Source organism: Aptenodytes forsteri, unplaced genomic scaffold (assembly GCF_000699145.1).
Source record: "Aptenodytes forsteri isolate BGI_AS27 unplaced genomic scaffold, ASM69914v1 Scaffold82, whole genome shotgun sequence".
NCBI lineage: Eukaryota > Metazoa > Chordata > Aves > Sphenisciformes > Spheniscidae > Aptenodytes > Aptenodytes forsteri.
The window spans coordinates 5,331,423-5,358,202 of NW_008795490.1; the positions used below are offsets into that span (position 1 = coordinate 5,331,423).

Consider the following 26,780-nt stretch of genomic DNA (forward strand, 5'->3'; position numbering starts at 1 on the left):
GGGGAGGAGGAAGAATAGGAAAACGAGAAGGAGAAATCAGGTTTTGTTTTTATTAATTTGGCCTGGTGAGAGAAATACAAGCTTGCCTGCTCTATTCGGTTCCTGCGTGCCAGCCGCTGTGAGCCACCATTTCTGAATGCGGGGATTAGAAAAGATTTAACTGGTTGCTATCCTGGGCTGCGCCATTCTGGATCGGCCTCCAGCAGAAATACCCTGGGCTGGGAACTCTCCCGAGCTTAATGGAAATAATGCATTAAATGAACGCGGAGTTAGGCAGAGGTGAAAGCAGAAAGCATTTGATCCCCCAGAATGAAACTTCTCATAACTGTAAAGTGAAATTACAGGTCTGGGGTGGGTGTTATTGAGGATAGAGAAGCAGTGATCCCTAGATTTAGACCGACTTATGCCTTCGCTTATATAAATAAGTAAATGATGCATCCTTAATTTTGAAGAGCTCTAGTGCCTTCCTGGTTTGCAGCAGGATTTTGAAATTCGTTGGAGAGGAATAGTCCTCAGGCAGACAGGTGCTGGCTGTGGCCTACCGGAAATCCACTCATTATTCGGGTGAGTCGCAGCCTCTTGAAGGTTTCCATTGACAGCTTGCTTTGGGCTTGTTGCCAAAATCTCAGGAAAAAATGCTGTGGTGCTTCACTTCGGTGCAAATGCAGAGATGACTTCTGGATGGGGCATGGATGAAACAGACCCTCTTGCAGTGGCTGCTGCTGCTTTCCCTTCCCCTCCTGAGCAAAGTGAGCTTTGGCCTTGGGGGGCAACACATTCACTTTCCTGCCCCTTGCCGCTCAGCCCATTGTCAGTTTAGGCAGTACTAACAATTATTTCACTTTATACTCCTGAGTATTTGTTAAAAGTCTCCATACCTTACTCAGAGGTTGCACAACCTGGAAATAAAATTTGGATGTCTAATTTGGCAGACTCCAGTTTCAGCTACTTAATTCTTTTTTTAAAAAAGTCCATAATATAATTAATTATTCTGCAGTGAGGATGACATTTGGATGGTGTTCCATAAGTAATACCTTGGGACTACATGCTGAATAATGAGGATGAAACAAAATATTGAATAGCTACCTCATCCTGTCAGTGTCAACTTTGCTTTGAATTAAATGTTACATCATGTCAAACAAGTAGCTTCTGGTCATGAAATTAAGATGTTTATGCTATTGCATGTGTGCGGAGAAAAGTCAGAGCTAGGGTTCTGCAGGCCACCTTAGCTCAATGTTGCATTTTTTAATGGAGATTTGAGAGCAATTTAGCACTTAGGTTACAGTGACATCTCTGGAACTTGCTCACGACCCAGTCCTTGGTATGGTAAATGTAACACAAATATGAAAAAGAAGGTGGAGTGTAACTTTCAAGGATTAGTAGTCTGAGAATTGTATACTTCCATGAGAAGAGAAGTGGGTTTTTACCTTTTGTTGATTTTACGTGGATTGTGAGTGATACTCGTGTATGTTAGGGAATCTTGTGTCTTTGGAGCATGATGCATTTGTTTTAAGAGGTAATATGGAAAATCTGTGCCAGGCCCAACAACAATCTTGGTAACTTTTTGTAATGTGGAGCATCTATAAGTCTGGCTTAAGTTGATAATCTTCATGTTTACAGACACTTTGTGTCGCTGCAGCAGAACAAATCAGCCGCTTGCGGTCTCATCTTCAGCAAGCTGCACAGCCAGCCACCGAAAGCATCCCAAGGCGGGAGGGCTCCAGGCTTGGTCCCGAGCTCCCGGGTCAGAGAGGTGGAAATTGTCTCGGTGAGCAGGCAGCAGTGGATTACCGGTGTTGCTGTTGCTAGCAAGGGTTATTAGGTGCAGCGTGGTACTGAGCAGAGCCAGAAGGTTCGAGTGCGCTTGACTCTGTGTATCCCCCCCAGAGTGGTTCGGGGGGGGGCCACGGCTGCTGTATCTGAAAGGGTTCTCATGTCTCTGGCCTTTTATAGCATCTGTGCTCAGGTTACTGTATAGATACGAGGAAGGTTTTAGTATTTTGCGCGTCTTAATTTGGGGGGATATGCAGGCAACCCTTGCTTTTTACTCGGATGAATTAAGTCATTTAAAAAATACTGTTGATACAACAGGAAGCTTAGCTACAATGCATAAATTAAGGAAGAAAATAATCTTTAAGGGGTCATAGGCTTTGTAAGATGAAAGAGATAACACAAGCCACATGACCAGTTTCCCTTTATGCTGCCCATAGAAAAATTTCTTTCTTTTGAGGTCATTTGCACCTCACTTCCAATTTCCTGAAAGGCTCATTTAAAACGATCCCATATGGAAGCCTATTTATGATCTTTCATTTCTGATGTAGGGATCTGAGACCCAGAATGTCCCTTCCAGTCTGTGAGCCTTTACTGTCACATCGAATGTGTGATATAATCCCATTATTTTATCAGATTTCATCTTAATCACTATGTTTCCTGGACCTCGTTATTCCTAAAAGGAAGTTGTTTCAAATGCCAGTAATGGTTTGATTATCGTCCTAAACATCGTGCTCTTTTTCCTCCCTGATATTTAGCCGCAAATATATTTTTAAAAAGAAGTCACAAAATCGCAGCTTTCAGTTTTTGCCATGCTAAATAATACTCGCTCTTTCAGCCTCCTGTCACATCATGCTGGTAGCTGTTCTTGGTTCCCATTCCAGTTAGCGTTAGGCTTTCCAGTTTTGTCTGTGTGAAGGCTCACCAGTGACACATCAGCAATGGCGTTATGTTTCCTTACCTCTACTGGAAACTATTCTCCTAATTCATCCTAATAATAAATTTGTTTGATTCAGGGTGACATCAAGCGGTTAGTTATAACCGTTTGTAGGTAATAACCATTTGTAGGATATGGTCAGATTTTCCTTCCTTTTTTTCTCCCATTTCTAACTGATAACCCTACAGCTCTTCAGTTAGAAAAAGCCTATTTCTGGTCTGTGAGTATGAATGTTTGCATTTTTACTCCAACCCAAAAGGTGGTCCAGTTTCTTAGATAGTATTTTGATCATCTTCTGCATTGACTAAGATTCCCTACTTTGTGATCAGCCAATGTCACTAATCCAGTCCTAGCTCTTAATTCTTAAATTAGATTGAGAATTGTCCCAAAGACAACCCACAAGATCTTCAACTACTGCCTTTCCTCCAGCCTAATGTTCCCCTTTCAACGCTGGCTGTGATCAGTCCCCCGCCCTCCTGTTTCCCAGTTCCTCATGCATCTTAAAATCCCTGTGCTGATATCCCTTCTTCCCTCCTTAACTAGTAATTTCCCAGGGGGAGCCTGTTATCACTGAAGTGCTTTCTTGATTCAATTGTTCAGGCACAATTCTGTGAGGTATTGTCCAACTGGTACAGGGTACCACTGCTGAGCATCCTCCAGTGTCATTACAGTGATGGGAGCAGAGAGCCGTCAGCATGTTTCAAAACATTACTGATTTGGGCCGTAGCTCATCGTAAGGACCCCTTCTCAGCAGGATATCAAAGGTCTGCTCTTTCTTGCTATGTTGGCTCTAAGGAATTTACTTTTTACACTTTAACTGCAGATTTCATGGCTGTAGTCATAATGCAATCGCCATTTAGTACTTTTCTCAATCCATCTTTTCCAAAGGTGCGGTGCAGTCTCTCCTGACTCTATTTCAAGCACAGATTTTCGAAGTCTCCTGCAAAATGTTTAAAAGCATTTCTAACATAATTTAAAAAATAGAAAACCAGCTTACAACTGTGCTATTAAGCATTTTTAAATTCTCTCACCTCTTCAACTGACTTTGCCTTTTTTTTTTAAATAGCAGACGATATTAGGTAGGCTGCTGGTTTTGGTAGTTTTAACAACAGTTAGTTGTTACAAAATAGCTATATAAATTTGAATACCATTTTGCTTCTCTGTTAAATCTAGGTGACAGAACCAGTGTGGCAGCATCTATCCTTTTAACATGCATTATTGTATTTGCTGTGATTTTGCATAATAAAAATATTGTGACACATCCATAGTATTCACTTTGTGTAAGTTTTGGCAGGTGGAGTATCTCACCAGTGTGGCAACAATACCATAAAAAACATGGGAAGAGGTCATCCCTGTTTAAACTTCCATCTGTATATCATTGGGTCAAAGGAGGTCTGTCAGTGAAAGAAATTGTTGGGGTTTTTTTCCTCTCTTAAATAGCTATAGAGTTTGTGTTTAAAGAGAAAAGAGTTTGTTTTTCTTTTGTAGAAGTTTTCCTTCCCTAATAAAATACAAAAGTCTGTTCATGTATTATTTAAAGTGTCTTCCAAGAATCCCAACTACAATACTGGTTGAAAGAGAGAAGGATTAATATCATTTAAAGGAAAGAAATGGAAAATCTTTAAGGTCATTTCTTTTCATGACAAAGAAACTTAAAAAGCATGGCAGACAGGATCTTCAAAGGTTTTTAAAGTCCTGTCATCGGCTCCCAATCAATAGGAGTTAGATACCCAAATTGAGAGTTCAGTTTAAGTCTTCAAAGGTATTTGGGTGCTTAACCTCCTTGTACTTGTCAGATCACTTCTAAGGATAAAATGGCAGTTCAACTGAAAGTATTTTGGTGCGATACTTTCATGTCCAACACCTGGATAATTTGTAGCACCCACTGATAATTAGCATAATGGCCACTTCTGTTGCGAGTTCGTTACTTGTTAGAATATGTGTAGAGTTGGTCTTGTTTACAAAATTGTTTTCCTTTGTGAAACAAATATTTTGCTTTAAAGTCTTTATTTAATACAGAAAAAAATCAGAAGTAAACTTAAAAAAGTGAACTAATAAAATAGCACTAATGTTTGCAGATGCTGATAATTTCTGTGAATTTGCAAAACTCCTGAGTCCATATTCCCTAAGGGTGCAGATGAAAATGATTTCTTTGTAATATGTCCTACACACTGTTCTAGGCTTTGACTTTCCCGGTCCGTGCTTGCACATTTGCCTGCACAGGATAAGGCTTCTGCCAGATAACTGAAGTTATTATTAATGTAAAAAATTAAAGACCATGTATAAATGTATTCAAAATATGTTGCCTAGCATGGATCTTCGATGCACTATTAATGTCTCTCAACGTTTGCCAAGCCTCCACCTAAAGGGGGATCCCACTGGGAGCCGTGTGGTGCAGTCAGGACTACCCCTGCCTTTATTATTATTTTTTTTAAGTATTTGTAAAAATCTTAGATGGTTTGGATCTACTTGAAGTATTCTGTCTGATAGCGGTGCCTCGGGCATACACAGTGGAAGTGGCAGTGCCCCGTGTTAACATGGAATTGCTGTTTGTTTACAGTCTTGAGTCACTGAATCCTTCCTGTCAAGCAGAAAGCGTTCATTATAATGCAGGCACTTACCGTCTCCGCAGCCTGCTCTTGACTGACATCAAAACATAAACCAGAATATTATTGTCATATGCCTTAGAGTTCGTGAATGGGCCGTGCATCCCAAAGCCTCGGGCGCTGAGTGGCATGTTTGGTCTTTTGGAGGAGCAATTCTGCCTCTAGTCCAGCATTTGCATCTCTGAGACAGTTGTCACAGCTGCTCCCGGTAATGTTGACTGTCATGTTTTTTAGTGCAAATGCACCTCATCTGAATAGTTAGGCAGTGGTTGCACTCCACGTTTTATGGATTTTCTTTTTGTTCTTTATCAATCTCGCCTTTCTTTTGAGTCGGTGCTGAGAGCCAGTTGCTTTGAGGCTGGGAAGTGGACACGGGGCAGAGCAGACACGTTTGCTTTCCTGTGTTTATGTCCAGCCTGGGGACCCTTCATCGCTCTAAAGAAAGAGCAGCCCCTGCTGCCCCCCCTGTCAGCCCGGCTCCCAGCGCCAGGACCGGCCACGGGATTCTTGCTCCCGCCACTGCGGAGGGGCGGCTGCTGAGTAGGAGGAAATGAGTCTCAGCAGGCACAAATCTATTGCCTGTGTTTTTATTCTTTCCATTTCTTTCAAACGGAAACCAATCTGAGCAGTTTCTGAGGATGAGGGGTATAAATCTGTCTGCTGCTATTTATACCGTGCTCGTCACTACAGTGTCTAAATGCTCAAAGTATGTATTTGCTGCCTTACCTGAGGTGGTCTTCAAGCCGCTTGGGCTGTCAAGAGCAGGCGTGTCTCAGACCAGCAGCGGAGTTGAGTCCCAGGAGACGTCCAAGTCTCATTCTTACTCCTGCTCAGGCCGTGGCAGGTTGGCTGTTAGGCACAAGGCCGTTGGGTGTTGTGCAGTGGGAGGGTGGTAGCGTGGACCTCCCTGCTTGACGCGGTGTTGAATGGTGACCCAGAGGACTGACTTGCATCAGTGTGATAAGCACCTGCTTTACTATCCAGTAATATTGAAAGGGAACATTTCATGTCCTGAGCCTTACAGACAGCACCGTGAGTGCTGTTCTTCTTTGGGTGGGTAGACAGCAGTGGATATACTCATGAAAATGGGTCTGTCTGTTCTGGATGGATATTTTAATAAGCAAGTATCTTCCCTTTGCTTTTATTTGAATAATAAAATACCCCTTTTCTGTCTGATCTCTTTCAAACATGCTTCACTTTCACCACATGCACCTACATATTATTCTTTATTCCCATATTCTACATGGACGTTCAAATAATATTAAAACCACTGATTCATTGAAATACTTTTTAAACTGTTGTTGTTAGTCATTTTTGTATTGACTGAATTTTTCATTGGTAATATTGCTGGCAGCAGTCCATGTCTGCCTGGCTGGAGGCCAGTTTAAGCTCGGCAGGATGAGCCCTATTGTTCAGCAGACTTGGGTTTTGTTAAACTCTCTAACAGAAATACATGTCAGGAGATTTGCAGCTATAAATTGGATCATGTCGGTGAGGTTGGGAACTCGCTCAATACGAAATTGAACATTTCGCCATGCCTGTTGCTAAATATGTTTATGCATGTTTCCTCCATGGGTTTCAAAAAAAAAAAAAGAGGAAAAAGTAGAAAAAAAAAATGAAAAAAGCTAGACCTGTTGAGCTCTGTCTTTACCTTATACAGCTGGTACTTTCTTTGATGTTGAGTGGTTGAAAAATGCAGCAGGCTTGGTTTTGTGCATTGCAATGTTAAAAGCAAGTCTATTTTCCCTTTTTTCTCTGTGTGTTACAGGCAGTCAGATGCCACCGCAGCCTCCTGGCAGCCAGTCAGAATCCAGCTCCCACCCTGCCTTGAGCCAGTCACCAATGCCACAGGACCGAGGTTTGTTAGGTGTTGGGGCTTTTTTAGTTGGTGCCAAATGCAGCCTTCATTTTAAGTCGCACATTAGCAATGTGAGACTTCCTGGTATTTCTTTTCTTTTCCTAGGGAAAATAATGACAGTCCTCATTGTAAAAGGCTCAGGGGGTTTCCTTCTCTGCGGAAAGAGCAATTGAATAGCAGGTTTTACCAAAATATAATTGGAAAGAAGGCTTTCTCAAAATACAGTGAATGCCCAGAGTATAAAGGCAGTTTGCTGTAAATACTTGATTCATATCCTAGAGAATTCAACTTTTCGTTGTCTATCTTGGAATTAAGTTGTATAGAAATAGTGCTAGCTACAAGCACTGCAGTTTTGCTGCTGTTCTTAAAATTCTCATCTCTGATGTCTTTGCATGGACATGATAGCTAGTCCTCTAGCCAGTTCTAGAAATAAAAATATCTTTAAATATAAAGGGAAATCAACTATTTAGGTCAAATGGTTCAAAGATTTGGAAACCTTGCAAGGGAAAACCTTGCAGGCAACAGCACTGTTGTAAAAGGGTGCTTCCTAGCAAGTGCTCACAAAAATAGACAGAGCATTTCTTCTTTCTTAATGTTACCATTTATAAACTTTAAGCCCTTTTCTTTTCACCTCCTTCCGAGCTCATGAAAGGTAGTTGTCACAGCTTTGTTGCGTGGCCATACGATCAACTGCTGTAAACAGGGCATGCTGTCCATGCAGTGGTTAACATGTGCCAGCGACAAGCTTGCAAAACAGACACATGATAACTGTGATAAACATGGAGTTATTTATGAAATGCCCCTCCTAAAATGTCTTGCTACCAGAAATACTCCAAGTAGCACCATATGGGGATACCATAAATACTAGAAGTTTTCTCACAGCGAAACAAGTTGAACTCACAGAATGACAAATTTCTGGGATAGCATCCAGGAGGAACTAAGAGGACTCACAAAGAAGGGGAGAGAGTCTTAATTTTTGCTATTTTTCTGTGTTGGATGTCCCCTCCTCCAGGAATGCTGATTAATGAGAACATGAAACACACAATTCCACACTCAGCTCGTTTGTTTTGTTTCCTTTTCAGGTCGTTCTTTATACACAGTTGTTAGTGCAGGGACTTATTTTCCCCTTAAAAAATTTTTAGAATAATGTATATGCTTGGTGAAAAAAGAATAGCCTCGCTACCCAATACAAATATATGATGTTTTGTGGGATAGAATGTCACAAGGCAGTGGGAATGGATCAGATTGAGGCTTTGAAGACCCAAGCATCTCAGAAAGATGTGTGCATTTCCTGGCATGACTGTGTCTTGGCACAAAATGTTACACTGCCCAGCAATAATTACTTCTGCAGTGTGTGTTCCTCACCTGGCTTTGGGGGACGAGTTAGGCAGGTCTGACAGAGCTGGAAGGCTCGAACCTCTCCACTGCTGCTGTAGAACAAAACTGGGGGTCATTGTATGGTAGGGGGAGACAAAGGAGTATTCAAAAGTAAAACAGAGAAGACAGCTGCCATAACTGGGAAGTCAAACAAGTAAATAACAGTGAGAGTAATAAAATTTACAGATTGATTTAGTCTGGTTCTTCCTCTGTGCGGGGGGGTGAGAATTATGGGTATCTTCTTAGAGAAAATGTATTTGGGAATGTTGCAGTTTTTGCACTCTTCATATGCAAAATCCGGTGTAATATGTATGATCCTTGTGACCCAGCTTGTACGAGAAGTCCATTTGTTTCATGCAGCAGATACGAAATTTGTAACTAGCTAGGTCATATTGATTTTGCAGAACATGTTCCCCAAAGCTTCTATAAAGTCTGTGCTATATGCGCATAAACATGCGTGCGTTCCCTTTTGCGCCCTGACATTGATTAGAGGCTCCTTTGAAATGGAAAACTTCACCTTTTAAAAAGGCTGTTACATTAGTTGATTCCTTTCCTTGCTTGAACTGGTTTCCACTGAACTTGAAGAAAGGAAGGAGGGGGAGTGATGGGGACTCAAAAGGGAAGGTGCTTGTCATTTACTGATAAAAACCTGAGTAGAAAATTATTGCTGCTAAGGACACCTGATCCATAGGCATCTGTTACAGTAATTTAAACTCTTGGCTTACTGATACACTTTCTCCCAAAAAAAAAGAAAAGAAAAAAAAGAAAATTAAAACAAAAAAAACAGAGACCCTCCATAAGATAAGGTAACGTTGTTTGTTTTAGCACTGTGTATAACATTTCTTTCCTTGTTTAGGGAGAGAATTGAATGAACAAAAGGCGACTAATCGTTTCTTGAGCAGAATCCTCTGCTCTCAATGCTTGAAAAAAATGTAATTTTCCAGATACTGTGAAGTTTGATTGACAGGTGGAGTCTGAGCTGTAGCACTTCTGGATGCTAAAGCACTACCTTGAACCATTAAGTTTACATGTATTTATTCTATTATGAAAGTGTTTGATTATATTTTACCCTACTTTCCATGGTTACTCAGCACCCAGCTGGGATTTTTATGTTTGCCTGCCTAAGGCTATACATCCCCTGTCATACAGTGCAGCATGAAGCAATGAGCATATTTTTACATGTACGTTCTGTGTGTGGAAGGAGGGGAGTGGTAACGTAGGTACGTATGTACAGTAATATAGGAATTTCTTGGGCGATTGGATTTTCTGTGCTCTCAGCTTGCTTTTTATATAGCTTATTTCATACTTTTTGTAATAAGCATAAAAATGCTTACTTTGTAAAACTAACGTGAAATTTTTTCCTGTCCTGCTCAATCTGTAGGACATTTGGACCTGGCTCAGCATAAATGGAGCGTGCTATTCTAGGCAGCCCACTTCTGTTATTGTCCCAGAATCAGTAACCGGCCACTGTTGATTGATGCCCAGTCAATGAAACTTTTTCAGTTCTACCAACACGTGTTCTCTACCTAGGCAATAAGAAATTGCATGTACTTTTATGTGCATAACCTATGTCTCAGCTCACATGTCTTTGAAAGTACTGAGACTTGAAGTAAGTCCCATATACCTTAATGGACTGTCGGAGCCGGTGAGCTCTGGAGACAGAGGGAGCAGGCTGTGCAGGACTGGGGTCAGAAGTCTCTTGGAGAAGCAGGAGTAGCCATGCCTGCTCACCTACACGTGCATTTAACCGCTGCTGAATCCCAGCAATTACCGTTACTTGGGGATACCACATGAAAATGTAGTCTAATTAAGCTAGTTATTGAAACTTGCTATGCTTTTTGGGGGAAAGGGGATGCATGTTTTGCTCTTTGTTTCTGATACAGCTACTCCAGATTTTCCGTTACTATGATCAAAAGTAGGGTTTTGATTTTTCGTGTTTATTGAAGGCAGAGGTTTTTATAAACTTTACGTGCATCAGCCCCCAGAGGTAGGGCAGCGGTGATACCACAGGTGTCGTAACCATTTGGCAAATATTGAGGTACACAGCCGCTTGAGTTCCCTATATTCAGCTGTACCTACTTATCTCATCTGTTTGGGTTTTGGAAGTCGCACTTTGAGGATGTGCTTAGTAGCCAAAACTGCTCAGTGGGTTAGAAGTTATTTGTATGGATTAAATAGAAACGCAGAATATCCAAATTGACCCCCTAAATCAGTTTCCTGAAGCTGCAGCGTGAAAAAGAAGCCTTCCATCCTGGCCATTAGCTTATACTCCCACTCTTACTTTTGTAACCTAACAGATGTCCGTCTGCGTGTATGAATACTCACCTGTGCAAAACTAATAGGAGAATATGTGTCACAATAATGTTGAAATAGGCACTTTTACCCCTGCAGAAATGAATGGTTCCTTACCTAATTTTGAAGAAGCTTAGAAAACTTACGTAGTATTTTTCATGCTTCTCCAGTTGGATATGCACATGTCAGGTTTGTGTCTTATATTTAAACAGTGAATTGGGAGCTCCTGAAAACCATTGAATTTAATGGAAACAGTTAATGACTTCACGTTATTACTCTAGCAAGCGCTCCCATAATGGGGATACTTAAAGAAGCCTTATTTATTAGTGCAAATGTATATGGGTCAGAATTAATTTTTAAAAAATCTTTAATTGTTTTCCCCTTATAATTTTCACAGCGGTACGTAGTTAAATATTCATGATAATGCTGATGATATGCTAAAGGTCTGAAATAGATCTGGAGTCTCAAAATCAACACAGGTTATTTAACCCTTTTCATCTAATGCACCACTGGGGACTTGCTCAGTGAAATCCCAGAGCGCTGGAATAATTAGAAGATAGTAATGAGGATTTAATTAGTCCTTGAGATATGCTGAAATAGGACCACTGAGAACTTTTCTGTTTGGACATGGATTGCAAGCAGAATTGATGCCGTTGCAGCTGCTGTGATGTACTGGAAAATGTATTCTATTGCTGGAGGCAGTTTCATGGCACCATTCTGTGCCTGTCAGATCTATGTGGAAAGTGCCCGGAGTAAGCACCTCCAAAATTGTTGAATAGTAGCGTTCCTCTTCTCCGTCACCTCCTCCTAGTACCTTTTCTTTTTTTATGTCATTCTTTCCATTCTAGCTTTATTTCTTTCCGTTGTTGACACGATCCAGCTTTTGAGGATTGTTATACAGTTGTATGATCTGTTAAAAACATATCACAGACAGGGATGGGGAGTAAGAAACTGCAGGCTTGTGGGAGTACAGGTGTTATACTAAGCAAAATTTGGATCTTTTTGACACAACTGCTTGTGAGCTTTATCCTCAGATCTAGTCCTTATTTAGTATTAAATCTTCACAGAAGTGATATTTATCAGTAGCTGCAATGTAGTAAATTTAAATAGCTTTTTTGGCAGCCAAGATGTTATCCAGCAAGAGGTAGTAACAGATGGGATGTGATCAGGCATTTTGATGTTCTCTTTGTGTTTCCCTTATAAACACTAAGTAGCAACTGAATTCCTGTAACTACAATTTCCTAATTTGCCCATTAGATTTCATATAGGTGTTTTCCTTCCCTTTAACTGTTTTCTGGGCATGCTTATTTGTCAACAGTCATCACATAAATTCCACTGTCATGTATTTTCTTCTAACAAAATATAAATGTTTTTGCTTGTGCGGAAGACACAGAATACCAATCTGGTGTTTTGCACCTACAATTCCTGATCAGATTTATGGCTTAATACTGATATTTGATGATAGAGATTCTTTTCCCTGAAATCTATTTTCTTCTTAAAAAAGAAACCAGAAGGAAGAAAATAGATCAAAGAATCCTTACTGCAACAGAAAAGATACTGTAGTTTGCTTTTAGATCTTAAAGAGACTTTTTCCCTGAGAATACGTTTTTTGCTCTCATTTGGGGATTTGGGATCTATTCGGAGCACTGAGGAGCTAGAGAATAAAATGATTCTTGTCATTAAAATTCTTCTGCTTGCCATGTTAACGATGACACCACTTAAGGTTAAATCAGACTTGGTAATAAGTTTACTTGATGTAGACTGAAGTGTTTCAGGCTCTTAAAAAAAGATGCTTGAGACATGCACTGAGTGCAAAGCCACAGGTATGTTTGAGTGCCTCTTCTGCACATAGCATTCTCCAAGTGGGTCAGTGCGGAGGAGCTGAGCTCCAGCTGGTATGCAGGAACAGCGTGCCAGGCTGGGAGGAAATCTTCATGCCTAGAAAACTGGGGTTAGGGGAGTTGTGCCCTCAACAGCCAGAAAAGTGCGTCACGTAAGGAGGAAAAGCAGGTTTTAGTTGAAACCGTCACACGTCTTTACAAGGAGTTATTTCATTGCAAGGCTAGCTCTGTAAAACATCTCTCTCTCATCTCGAGTCACGTGATGAAATAGTAACCTGATGCATAGGAGCATACAGAGCTGATCTGTATGTGAAGGCAGAGCCATGCAGTAGAACCGTGCACTGAACTTCTTTGGTGACTCAAAAAGTTATGTTAGTTTCTCAATTTAGTGAGCATTAAATTTATCAACAGTCTTTAAAAAGGATCAGGCCATCATTGTTTTTTACCACTGTATTTTTAATTTGATTGTAAAAGTGGAAGTGTAGTGCACTGAAGTGCAGTGTTGGTCTGATGAGCAGGTTTTTTAAATGTACGCACACTATTTTTCTTTGCTATTTTAATTGCAATAGCACCCAAGGCCCCCATTTTTCTACCTGTTTGTATTGCACTACATCATGTAGCAATATGTCTACTTTGATTAGTAATCAAGACCTTCAGGATAAAAGGTTACTGGTTTTCAGTCTTGAGCTGTGGGAGTGAATAGTTTTGTGTCTGTTTGTGTCTCAAGCATTGCAGGAAGACCTGCTTTTCTTGCCCGAAAGTATTAGAAATTACGTTACTCTGCCAAACCAGGTTAATTCTTACAGAAATCAGTTGCCATTTCAGGATACTGGTTTCAGACTGCACTTGGGTTTCAAACATATACCGGCTAGTCTCGGCTTTAGGTTGATCTGATTAGTTGTGGCCTGCACTAAATATACAGCAGTATTGGCCATCTGCAAGAAGAGCCAGAGGAGGAAAGCATATGATTTACATGTGATAAGCCACGGTGGGAGAGAGCAAAACTGCAGAAGTAGGATTTGAAGTAGATAATAGTATTTGTACAATCAAAACCCAGAGTCAGGTCTCCCAAGTAAATCTTGTATACTAGCAGCTGGTCATTGCTTTCTTCTTACTGATGTTAAATCTTGTTATACTTGGGGATGAATCTTTATTTCATTTTTTAAACTAAATTGGGGATTCTCTTTTTGAGATTAGGGAGCAGAATTGAATTATTCTGAGAGAGTTTATATAGTTGCCAGCAGAGAGACTTCTCAATAGAAAAGTTTCCAGTGACTTCATTAGGCAGCCGTCAGATTCCCTGCCTCTGGGCTCAGGGAGCGAGATAAGCCGCAAGCAGTCACTGATGAAGAACTTGACAAACTGACAGTCAATGCAAAGTTACCGGGTATGATCCCTGTCCCTGGGACAGCTTCCCATCGTGGCCTATAAACTGGGAGCCGCCTGTGGCCTGCCTGTTCAACAGCACTATTGTTTCCAGGACACTCTGCTCCCTCAGTACCTAAGTTAACCTTTTTATGAAGCTTCTGTAAAAATAAAGAACTTCTGATCTAAGAACCTTTATGTCTTTTAAAGTTAATATATAGGGCAGTGAGCTGAAATCTATATAATGTATATATTAATAGCTAACACTGGAGTTCTTTCCATCCCAAAGGATCCCAAAAGGCTGTAGAATAAACACTCGTCAGGGAACAGCTGCAAATCAAGGAAGGGAAGAATCAGTCAAATCATAACTCATGGTAAAATAAGACCGAGATGAAGGCGTTTTGGGACTGAGGACAACACATGGATTTTGTATTTTTGAAAAAATATTATCATTTATTTTATGTGTGTGCAAGACAGAAAAGACACATCTTGTGTATTTTAGTCTTGTCCACAAAATCCATATATATCTCATGGTATTCAATATGTTTACTTCATGAAAAGGAAGATCTGAGTTGATCCATGGAAACTTTGAACAGGAGTCTCCAGGGAGGATAAATTTTTCAAACCTGAAATTTAGACCATTAAGCCTGCAGGCCTTGCACATTTGTCCTGGTTTCGGCTGGGATAGAGTTAATTTTAGAGGTTAAACCACGACAACATTACACGTTGAAAAATGCCGTTCCTTCATTGCTGTCCTCCGTGATTTTCATAAGTATGCATGTTATTAGGGAAACTTAGACAAATGTTGATTGTATAAAGCAGGTGGGTTCCTCAGGTTTTTCTTGTTGTTGCTCAGATTAATTCCAGCACCTACTGAAATTGAGGATTTGCTTCGGGGGCAATTGGGAGGGCTGGGTGGGGTGCTTTTGTACTGCAGTTCACCGTTACCCTAATTTTCCAAGCACCATAGTAAAAGCATCTTGCGTAAGGCATGTTACAGTAACAAATTATACGCAAGATAGTGGATGAGCAATGGTTTTTTGTTCTGTCAGTGCATCAACATCTCCACAAATGTCTTTCCTTTTCTGCCCTCAGTATAGCACTTAAAATTTACGCCAGAGACCATTATGCAAGGTTTGCATTAGGAAAGGTTGGATATTTCTTCCCCAGCTACCATCTGGGTAATCTGTCTGATCCTTCCCCAGATTCTAATTTATCAATGATAGATTATATGAATTTCAAGGCTAGGCAGAAGCAGAGGGAGGTTTAGGGGTGGGAAAAATTTAAACATTATTGCATGCTATACATAGACCGGGTTTTGTAATATCAGAGAGAGAAGCAGAGGAGATTCAGCCAGTTAACCTAATAGCACAGCTGGTAAAACACTAGGGGGTCTGGGTTAAACCCTTGGCTAGGTCATTAGTTTCCATCTTCCCCAAAGCTATTCACATTGTGAAGAGAAGCAGTCAGACAAATAAACAGTGAGGAGACTGTAAGATAGATATTAAAGCATAATAAGAAAATACTTTCAAAAAAAAAAAAAAATCCAGTCCAGCGCTTTTTCTTAAACAGAACAGTGATCCTTTTGTGAAAAGGAGAAATACCACAGTGATCTTTGCAGGAAGCCCAAATTTTGCTAAGGTGATGTTTTCCATAACTGCTGTTTCACATAAGCAAAGAAACATCCTTTGTTGAATGGGTGTGAAGAAATGTGGTGGTCGTTCTGCAGATATTAGCAGATGCCAACGTGAAAATGTCCAGGTACCAAAGGGGAACCATGTCACTGTTACTCTGGCCCAGAGAACTTTGGATGTTTTTAGTGGCACCTGATGGACTTGGAGAAGACAACAAGGTTTTATGTGGGCTGAAGAAAGAGCTCAATGTAGAAATTTTTTTTCATGGTTAATGGGGAAACAATAAAGAACTTTCTCCTAAAAGCTCTTTGGGACTTTTTTGAAAAATAAATTGTGATTGGAGAAAGGAATAAGGATTTAAAAATCTTTTTTTAGCTGTTATATGAGTAAAAAACTTATTATCAAGAAGATTATTAGCCTTCTTGTTAGAGGCTAAAGAATAAGCCTTTTAATTTCTCCTATGTCAGTAGTCTCAGTACATTTTATGTTGCTACCCTTCAGTTGCCCAAGTTGCTTGTCAGCAGAAGCATTCACTCAGTACCAGGGATATTAGCAAAGATCTGGTGTATTCAATACCTAAGTATTACCCATGTCAGTGCTGCTGCTTGGGGCACATCTAACAGGTTCATACCAGAGCCATCCAAAGATACTGTATTGGTGCAGTGCTGTAACTTAGCTGTGCTAAATATGGATCAGAATCTTGTTTGCCATCTGTTTGTGAAGGTGTTTTATTTATTTGATTTATATGTTTTTTTACCAGCCTGTTAACTGGACAGGCGTATTAAGAATTAGTATTTGCATCATCTAAATGAGGTTTACACTGCAAGCCGATCTACTCATGCTCACCAACCCATCACGCTGTAGTGTACGTTACTAAGTCGGATGTTCCATTTATGACAAATGTACGTTTCATATGTGCTGTCACCAGTCCAGCTGGGCATATTTTAGTAAGGCTGGCTTCTGGAAAGTGAGAATAAGAGCTGAGGAAAGTACATTATCTTGAATGTAAATAAATCTTGTGCCTGCTTGCTCTAGAGGCCAGTTTTCTTATGCCATCCACATGGTTTCACTTGATTTACTTGGGTTGTATTCTGGTACATGGGTCAAACCTTCCCCAGTTTCTTCATTGCTGTGATTTGTTTAAACTTGCATAAAATTTTTGGCTGCTTAGATTTTTTTCCAGTATCTAAATTTCTCTCACTGTGTCCTTTTTAATGTATACCTAAAGGTAGCACCTTAGGAGGTACTGCGCCATTCTTTGCCACTGACAGGAAGCAGTCTGTGGCCAGGTAGTGCTGGCTGTCCATGAGCAATGGCACAACAGTATTTTCTTAGCTCCTACAGTCTGTAAGCCGCTCATCTCCAGGTTTGACCACACCATTTGAAGATGTTTGTTCCAGTACCATCGGCAGTCTGTGCAGACAACCTGGTTGCATATTTATGGTCCTGGTATCTCAGGCTTATGTGAGAGTAACGAACTCTTTCAATTACTAAAACACTTCATTAATGTGTGAATCTTGTTCTGTTGGATGTTTCCTCGCAGCGCTCTGAGGTGCTGACTGGGACATGTTTAGCTGGGCAAAAACCCAGACATGGTTCACCAGTCCAAAGACTTCCTGAACTGTCCTTGCCATCTGAGACAGGTGGGCTAGGGAGAGTTTCAGTCTAGCTGTGATCTTCCTGAGCACCCTGTCGTGCTAACAGGTTGCCAAATTTTATTATATCCACTGCACAGAATATTGTTTTTCGTTTGTTTAGCGTTACCCTGCCATTTCTGTCTGTATTGTTTACCTATGGATGAGCTACATTTGGGAGTCGCCGCTTTAGATCCGTCTCAGTTCTGTTGTATTCTCTGGTGAAAATCCTGAGACAGTGAATGCAACCCAAACGGCTGTCTGAGAAAGGAAAGTCTGTCAAAAACTGTGTCATGGGTGTGCAAACATTTGCTCTTTTTTCTCAAGGGTACTGGCCAGTGCCTTACTAACATACCAAGCATTGGAAATTTGTGTGATTCCCCCCACACACAAGTTTTTCCTTTATAGGTAGTGGAACATACCTCTTTTCACATATTTAATTTTTTGAGTTGATTTGTAAGTAGATAATTTTATGTTATTTTTCTCTAATTATTTGATGATTAGTGAATGCATCCAATCTGTTTCTGCTTTTCTCATTCCATTATTTTCAGAGTAATAAGCCTGTCTAGCTCCTTCTTTAGCCTCTGCCCTTGAACAAGGGGAACTTCCTTATCCCTTACTCAGAGGGCTTCCTCAGTTGTTTTGGTCCCATGCTCTGTCACTAACCATGTTTCTCTAGAAAGAGCAATAGCCTGATCTATTTTTTCTTACGTTCTTTTTTACAAAGTACCGTTGCAAGTTGTATCTTTCCTCATTTTTTTATTTATCAAATGTGTAATTTAATGATGATCTGCTATCACTGTAAACTCCAAAGTTTTCCTGAGCTTAAAATGAGTAAGTGTTCCATGTGTTTTCAGGTTTAATTCATTCATGAAAATCAATGCGCTACTGGCTAAATCAAAAGACCTCTCATTGACCATGGGTTAAGTGTGTGCCAGTAGACAGTTGCTGTCCATCAGCATAAGCAATAACTTGTTACTTTGCAGTCACTTCCTTTGTGTTTGAGCTCCTGCTTTCCTGGAAAGATTTTTTCATATTCAAGCCAAGACTTTAAAATATCGAAGGAATCCATTTCAGATTTTACAGCAACACCCAGCACATTCGGTGGGTGTTTTTCATGGTTAGTGCTAAGGAGATAGTATTCAACAGATGATTTTGTATTGGTCAGTGTACAAATGTAATTAAGACAACCTTAATGCATAATTTCATGAAGCTTTAGTAATTTACTGTTGTTTATCTGTTTTGTGTATACCTATGCATAAGGGAAAAACAAGATTTTAAATGTTTTTTCAAAAGCATCATAAATGGTATTAGCTATATGATGTATATTACCAGATGTTAGTACTGTATAGGACAACAGAAGCTTCATTTTTGTCTTTTCCTTTATCAAAGGAACAGAAACACTTCTATCATAAGCATTACCTGTTGTATATTTTTTCTCTGTATTTTGCTAAAAAGAAAGAAGAAAAATATGCTGCTACCTGACCATTTTTAAACCTTGTATGTATGTTCTATTTGAACATGCAAATATATTTTATTATAGTTATGGTGTGCTAATTCTTAATAGTATGCTACTGTTTCATTTAGAACTAAAAAAATGCAAAGATGACTCTACAACTTTAAATTGGTTTTTAATAAAGACAACCATTCTTTAGGTACGTAAATGTAGTATAAAAAATAACTAAAAAGGAAGAGAATACTTCTGGCAGGCTCACTTTATTCAGCCACTCCTGAAATAGCTTCGTTTGCCAAAATCCACTCAAGTGTTTTTTCGGTAAGTAACCTCTTGTTGCGATGGCAAGTAAAGCATCATCTGTACCTCTTTTATCACTAATATTAAGGGAAGAGAGTAGATTTGTTCACTGATGTGCATGTTGCTATTGCAATTTTTAAAGTCTTAACTCATAGCTGTTTCCTAGCAGTTTATTTAAAAGACAAAAAACCCCACCTTGTTGTCACAGAGGTTGACATGTCAGATGCAGTCTGGCTGTTTAATCACTCCACCGCCCTTTCTCCCGTGCCGGTTGTCACAGAGGTTGACATGTCAGATGCAGTCTGGCTGGTTAATCACTCCACCGCCTTTACTCCAGTGCAGCTCTAATGTAATCCTACTTCCCTCTTTACAAAAGCAAACTTTATCTTAGATCTAATTTTCTGGAAGGAAAATTTATTTCTTTTTTGTATCTGTTATAAAATGAAGTTGAACACTAGGGAAAATATGTGTAAATAAGGAAAAATGAATGTATGCCAGCTGTTCCCTTTCATTTCTGATAAGATTTCTAGAGTTGATGTTGTTTTCTCTTTATGATGCAAGAATGTTAACGTCTTGACCAGGAACCCCTTTTCTCTCAAAGACATCTGCGCTTTCTGCAAATATCTGAAACACTTCAAACTCATGCACTGGTCTCTGAACGTTCACTGGGCTGTCACAGAGGTAGATGAGGATAGACTCCTCTTTGTTGTAATGGAATCCAGATCACAGTAAGGACCTGATCTTACCTTCTTCTCCGCGTCACATCTATAGCTGAAATGACTCCTCTGCTCTCTGGAAGGAAGTTGGAGCATGTCCTATTCTAAGGCCATGCTTCAATGTACCGTACAGACAGTGATAGAAGATAATATGGCACAGATGCTCTTCCTGAATTTCAGGCTTCCTTTTTCTTAGTTCTTTACCTGTCTGTGCTCAAGAGAAGATAGCAAAGCCAACCTCCTTTGAGAGGGATCTCACACCCTCTGGGATTATGAAATTCATGCCTCATGTCAAAAGCTCTTAAGGAGACTGTTCCGTTCTTCTTGTGTTAATCAACATCTCTGTAAACTAAGGCCAGAGCATGAGTTTGAGTAGTATCACACAGTTACCTCTGCTGTTGAATTACTGGCATGCCCCACGGCATGGTTTGTGATGGCTGTGAGCAGTCCGTGAGCCACAGCCCAGGGCATGGATAAGGCAGCACAAGGGACTGCGCACAGGAGTCATACAGATAAGACTACCAGGGTTGAGTGGGAAGGTTTAGCTGGATGGACACGAGCGTGCCACACCACTCTCCAGGCCAGGGAATGGGCCTGGCGTGTTTTATTTATGACTGTACACTTAGCCACACAGTCCACTCCACAGCATCAGAAATGGATTAGAAGTTTCCTGAAGAAGAGGTCATTTGAGTGGAAACATTTATTTCACTTACTACTCTAGTCCCTTCAGGAGCCCTTCTGACAACAGCAGAACTGGCTAAAACTGATGTTCTCCATGTTCTCCATCAGTCTTTAGTCCATGTTCTCCATTAGATTCAACAACCAGCAGTCCCTCTGCATCACTACTGGAAACCACTACAACCCGTACAAATTATAGCTTTTCAATGTGTCATCCATCCTTGTGGTGTTAAGAAAAGTACTGCCTACAATAATAACTGGGCTGAAAAACCTTTACCACTAGCACAATGTTTGGAAAGTTATCTCATATAGATTAAAAGGCCCATGGTGAACAGAAAACCCTCATTTCTGTACTAGATACAGGAGTAACTTTACTATCTTTATAATAAAAAATTTAGTGTGACCAGTACAAAATTTCTCATTTAAATGGGTCGTACGAGTGTGATATATATGCTGTATGTGTGTCGGGAATGCATGCATTTATTTCATACAGACATACGATTGTATTAGGTTTCTAAATTAGTTACAGCACTGTCAGCAGAAGACATAGGCTTTGTAACAAATTCATGTGCAGAGTGGAACTATTTAAAAAATCGAGGGATCTGTTTCAAAATAAAACTAAGTGGAGAAGGTCATACGAGCTTTCCTTTGCAGAAGTGTGGAGTTTTCCAACCAGTACAGACCAGTTTCCAAGCCGCCATTTTGCCCTCAGTTATTTGCCACGCTGCATGCCAGTGCATGTGGTCCGGCTTCCTCCAGAGCAGGTGCCAGGCTCTGACTTTGCAGTTCAGGTGTGATCAAATCCCTTGTCGTGGGGCTTGCACAAAGATTAGGAAAACTCTGTGCATATTCCGCCAAATCTTGCAGTTAGCATGTTACGGGTTGAGCTGTTCGTAACACAAAAGAACTGGGCACAAAGGGGTGCAAGATCATCTCAGCTCCTGGTTTTTCTCCTTATGACTTGCAGCATTGAGCTTGTTGTCTCTCTGACAGGGTTTTAGTGGATGGATAAGTATGCTATATAGCAAAGGTTTGTGGAGGGCTCAAGAACTGTTTACGTGTGTTTGGACTCAAAGCCTGATCTCTGGTAAAGTACATACCACCTTTCATTTCTACATCGCAGATACTGTCCCCTTTCATACCACGCTTTGTCACCAGTGTACAAATGGGGAGGCCGACCTGCAGAAAGGCGAGAAGGTCATTCACCCACTGTCACCTACTGTGTCAGTAACAGCAGTGCTAGGATGAGAAACTTACTCTTTTGAGTTCAAGACGTGTTTGTTGGAGCTGTGGTCCCCACAGAGAGACCCCTGATCCACCAAGTCGTGGGAGCTGTAGCACCTCAATGTTTTCAGTTATGAGTTTGATCACGTGTCTATATGTGGCTCAGAAAAAATTACCTCTCTTCATTAATCAGGCATTGAGCCTTCGGTCTGTGATGTTTGATGCTAACGAGAGGGAGGACACCCCGGCCCTTTGGGAGGGTCATCCTTCTGCCACCACTCCCTGCTCCTGTCACCCGTTTCTGTCTGTCTTCACAACTTGTCTTTGCCTCTCTCTCCCCTTTTCTCTTTTTTTCTTTTTCTGATCTTCCCTTCAACAGCTTCCACTTGTCCACTCACTGTCAGGGGGGTTTGCACGTACCTTTCCTCTAAGGTAAGGTGTAATTAGTGCTGCCAGGCGAGGTGTCTCTTGGCTTTCAACTTCACACCTCCCCCCACGCACGCCACTAAAATTAATGGAGGGGAGAGGAAACGGGCACCTTTCATAAATAACACTTCAGCTCTCCGCAGCCTCAAAGCGCGGATGCCTGAACTAGTTGCAGGATGGGCCGAAATGCAGACTTGCTTGTGCATGTTTGCCCACTGGGCAGCAGTGCGCCGTGCCTCCCGCCTCACCGGCCGTGGGTGAGCCACCAGCGGCCTCACGGGCCGCCGGTGGCAGCAGAGCAAACGCTGTCCTTCAGTATGCTCGTGTTTTGCCTCACAGAGTAACGTGAAGATGAAATTTAATATGCAAGCAGAACAGAAAAGAAAGCAGATTTCCTCCAGAAATAAGAAAAACACCTTGCCGTCTCCTCAGCGCATCCTCTTCAGCATTGAAAGCAGCACTGAAACCTTTCAGGGTAAAATGTTAGAAAACCAGCATCCCTGCAGAGACATTTCATGGGCAAGATTGCAGGATTTTTCCCAGTTCATGAAAACTTGAAAAACCCCACCACAAAACCCTCTTCGTCTCCCATGTAATAGGCTTAGTTCTGTTCCTTTATATGAAGCTTCTAGATTTTATAGCATTTCACTAGGTCTCTTGCTGCAGCTTTTGAACCTTAAATGAAATTGGAATTCATTAATGCATTTGCAAAGGGGAAAAAGGAGAGAATGCACCACAGGTGTGCTGGGGACAGACCAGAAGAAGGACCTAGAGCACAAATACATACCAAAACGACTTTTTTTTCTGGCTGGTATGACTGGTCTTCACATAAAGGGAAATTTTAGCTCTGGAGAGTTTGTGGGCAATAGGAGTATTTACAGTGGATTTCTATATGCTGAAGTTATGCATTTTGGTAGCAACATATAATTTTGGAAGTTATGATACTCCCACTGTAAGTCATCAGGCAAATTCCCTACTACTTACTAGGTAATGCTGATAATTGCCTTTAATTTTTTTTCCTAAAGATTGTTTTAATTTTAAAATCAACAGCCATTTGTAGCTAAGCAGGACTGCCCTGTCTTTCTTTTACAAGTAGAAGTTTTTGAGCCTTGTGTACAAGTTTTGATTGTTGAGACAGCTTTGCTGACTTGGAGATGCATTTGCTTCTGTTCGTATGAATAGTGGCAGTTTTCTGGGTATCTTTAGTCTGAAAATAACTAAAGAGGGTTGTTTTTTTTAAGGTCAAAGATTTCTTAAATAAAGAACATTAATTTTTGCTTTGGCGCTTTTTTCCCTTTAGGTTTTATGGCAGGCATACAGAGGAACCCCCAAATGTCACAGTATGGACCTCAGCAAACTGGACCTTCCATGTCACCACACCCCTCACCTGGAGGCCAAGTGCATCCTGGAATCGGTAGCTTTCAGCAGAGTAATTCAAGTGGTACTTATGGGCCTCAGATGAGCCAGTATGGACCACAAGGTAAAATGCTTGCTGGTAATACATATGATAATTTTAATATATATATTTATAAAATATATGTGTCGTGTATGTAGGTAGGTATGTGATTTCTTAAAAAAAAACAAAAAACAAAACCACACACACAACACCCTCCCTAAAAAAAAACCTAAACAAACAAAACTGTCATCCAGAGGTGGAGCTGCACCTTGTGGAAGAAGCTGCTTCTGTTATTAGCACCTTTCTCTGTATAAAAATAGTGACCTTAAATCAGGCAAGGAAATGATGAATCTGTTGCATTGCCAGGGCCATTGTTTAGGAGCCCAAGCATGTTACCTCTGTGACGAGGCTGCGTTTGACCAAGCATGGAATAAGGGTCAGAACACCGATCCCAAAATAGGACTTCTTTTCTTAGATGAAATCCCAAGGCCAGTCTGAAATTGTGTGGTGACTGTGAGGCTTAAAGTCTTCTAACAAGCATAATAATACGGTGGTTACTGTGGGAATATAATATTGAGCTCTAATGCATACGGTTTGTGAATCTTAACTAACACTTCAGACTGAGAGAGACAGTTCCTTTTATTTTGCTTGCTTGACAGAATTGTTGGAGGACCAAAACAAAAATAGAATTTCTGCCCCGGACAACCTTGAACTTGCCTATTGTTTTGCCTTTAATGGATAACCTTTATAAAGTATGCATCTGTTCAGAGGTTTAATGAAGATGAAGTCAAGCCACAGAATATATAAGGGGCAGTATTTTCTTTAGAGGTACATAAAGAAGCTTTTCTATTTCAGCACTTCCTACTGTTGCTTTCTTACTTAAAATCCTCAAAAAGGACTGGAGCCACCGATGGGAAATTCTGTAAGGGCTCGATGGCTTGCCTATGCTAGCAAAGATGGTTATTTTAGTCTCCGGACTTTCTGAGAACTAGTTCTGATGTTTGTTTGCAGGCAGCCTTGCTGCCCTGTGCAGTGTTCCTTTCTGGTTCATCTCTGGGTAGCGTTTGTTGTAGTGTTCTGAGCACAGGGCTACAAGCCAAGATTTCCAGTTTCTAATTTTGGCTCTGCCTTTTACACCATCTTTCAACTTAAGCAAGTAGATTCATTTTTCTGCTTCACTTTCCTTAACTGTAAAATGGGGCTAGTAGTGCCTTATAGCCACATGTGAAGATTAATTACCTAACTCCAGTTGACTGGTGCTTTCCTTTTATTTGGAAAGCATTTTGTGGCCATAAAATGCTGTCCAAGTGCTTATTTTTATCTGCACAGTGAGCAACTAGCTTAACTGGTAAAAATCCAGTGGATTTATGATGTGCTATCCTGACTTCCAGCTGTACTGCTGCTGCTGAGATTCCGAACCATGGGAATAGTGGGTGTCAAGTGCAGTAAAACATTAGCTATCCACACTGATTGAATGGAAAGGTTTTTGTACTAAATCAATGCATTTAAGTAACACGCCGAATACTACTTTCTTTTTTGCTTGAGTTCAGCAGTTCTTTTCCTCCCTCTGTAGATGAAAGTGCCTATGTAATGATTTTATGGGTCGCGGTCAGGAAGAAACAGCTATTAAAAAGTGAACTTGAGGGGCAGCAAGAAAATGAGCATCATTGTCATTAACAGGCCATTTCAGAAGGGTCTGGTGAATAGCGTGATGGATGAAAAGCGTGTTCTTCTGCCAGCTCTTGGAGAGTACCAGTGATCCTGTGCACTGGTCATCATAAAATTAGGGCCCTGCAGACTTTCAGCTCTACAGGTAACAATTAGAGCAGAAGAATACCAGTTTTCACCAGGCTAATGTGACCATTAATAAAATCCAGGGGTGAAGATGGTGATATTTCAAAGTCATGTATTTACCTGGACTTAAGTTTTTAATAGCATTTTTCATTTTTAATGAAAGTAATCTGTAATTGCAACTCTTAACATATCCTCTTACAAAGCACAACTATGTGCCAGCAATGATGAATATGTAATAATGTTACCCCATTTGCCTTTTATTGCCAAAATAACAAATATATTAAAAATTACCTGGGTTGCAACCAAGTTCTTAAATTATTAAACTAAAATAATTCTCAAGGATTTTATTTGCTTTCTGTGTTTTGTTCACGTAGGCCTTCCTCCAGAATATTGTTAAGCATAGGCTGAGTTTGACAGGACTACTTGTATTTTTATATATGCGTCAAAGCATTCTGTGACATTAAGCTTTTAGTTTGAATGCTAGATTTCACTATGTGCTGCCCTGAAAATGGTTGCTCAAGGCTAGTGTCCTTTCTCTGCAGTGGAATTGCGCACCATAGTAAAGACTACACCAGTAAGTTTGGGTTGGAGGAATTAGCCCCCAGTTCATGAGAGCAGAATGATCCATTTCATGAATATGGTTGATTTATTTGGTTTTCATGTGTTTACATGACACTTAGATCTATAATAAGAGTAGAATATATTTTCCCAGGAAGCAGTTCTCTTCTGGGGACCTAGTCCAATCCTGTGAAACCATTTCCTACAAAAATAAAAAATTGCTTTGGCTCCACACTTCTGTGTGTCTGTGATACAACACAGGAGCATGCAGTACAGAACGTAAGTTTTAATTTTGTATTAAATCCCAGCATTTTCCTGTCCCCAAGAATAAAAAAAAAAGAGCGAGAATGGAAGTTGTTACTGAAAGAAACAGTCTCTTTGGTTTGTATTTGGACAACATCTGGCTCGGGGGCTAATGAAACTCTGGTCTATGACCCGAGCATCAAACTGCTGCCACAGCAAAATGTCCCTTAAATGCACTCTGGAGAGCAGTCAGATGCTGTAGTCGGTTGGGTCTTTTAAGACTGGGGCAGAGAAAAACTTCCTGTGGATCAGTAAAACGTGTCAAAAATGCATCCTGTCTCCCTAACTTTTCCTACTCAATTCAGCAGTAAAACTGTTCTGTTTGGGTATAACAAAGAGAGAAACCACTACTGAATATGTTTGAACCACAAGCCCAGAACTTCACAGTAAGTTAAACCCCCCTTTTGTTCATGGTAAAGTAATATGAATTGAGTATTTGTGCTTTGTAACCTTTAATGTTGGACTCATTTCACAAAAGCACTTTGCTATCTAGCTCCCACTGATTTTAATCCTAGATTTTAATTAAAGTGGTAGCATCTTAAGGATGAGATGCCCTGAGTATCTCAAGAGTCTGGACCTCCGAATCCAGACCCACATATGCAACAGCCTTTGGAGTTA

The 26,780-nt window shown here is 40.5% G+C and overlaps 1 protein-coding gene across 2 annotated transcripts in view; it reads left to right on the forward strand.

The window, feature by feature from the left end:
* ARID1B (AT-rich interaction domain 1B) overlaps window positions 1–26,780 on the forward strand; it is a 313,144-nt gene that overhangs the window by 219,858 nt on the left and 66,506 nt on the right. For both annotated transcript variants that reach the window (XM_009281433.1, XM_009281435.1), the window contains exons 6-7: window positions 7,082–7,171; window positions 23,412–23,591. In XM_009281433.1, coding sequence (XP_009279708.1) covers window positions 7,082–7,171; window positions 23,412–23,591 — 270 coding nt within the window. The remainder of the gene's footprint in view (window positions 1–7,081; window positions 7,172–23,411; window positions 23,592–26,780) is intronic.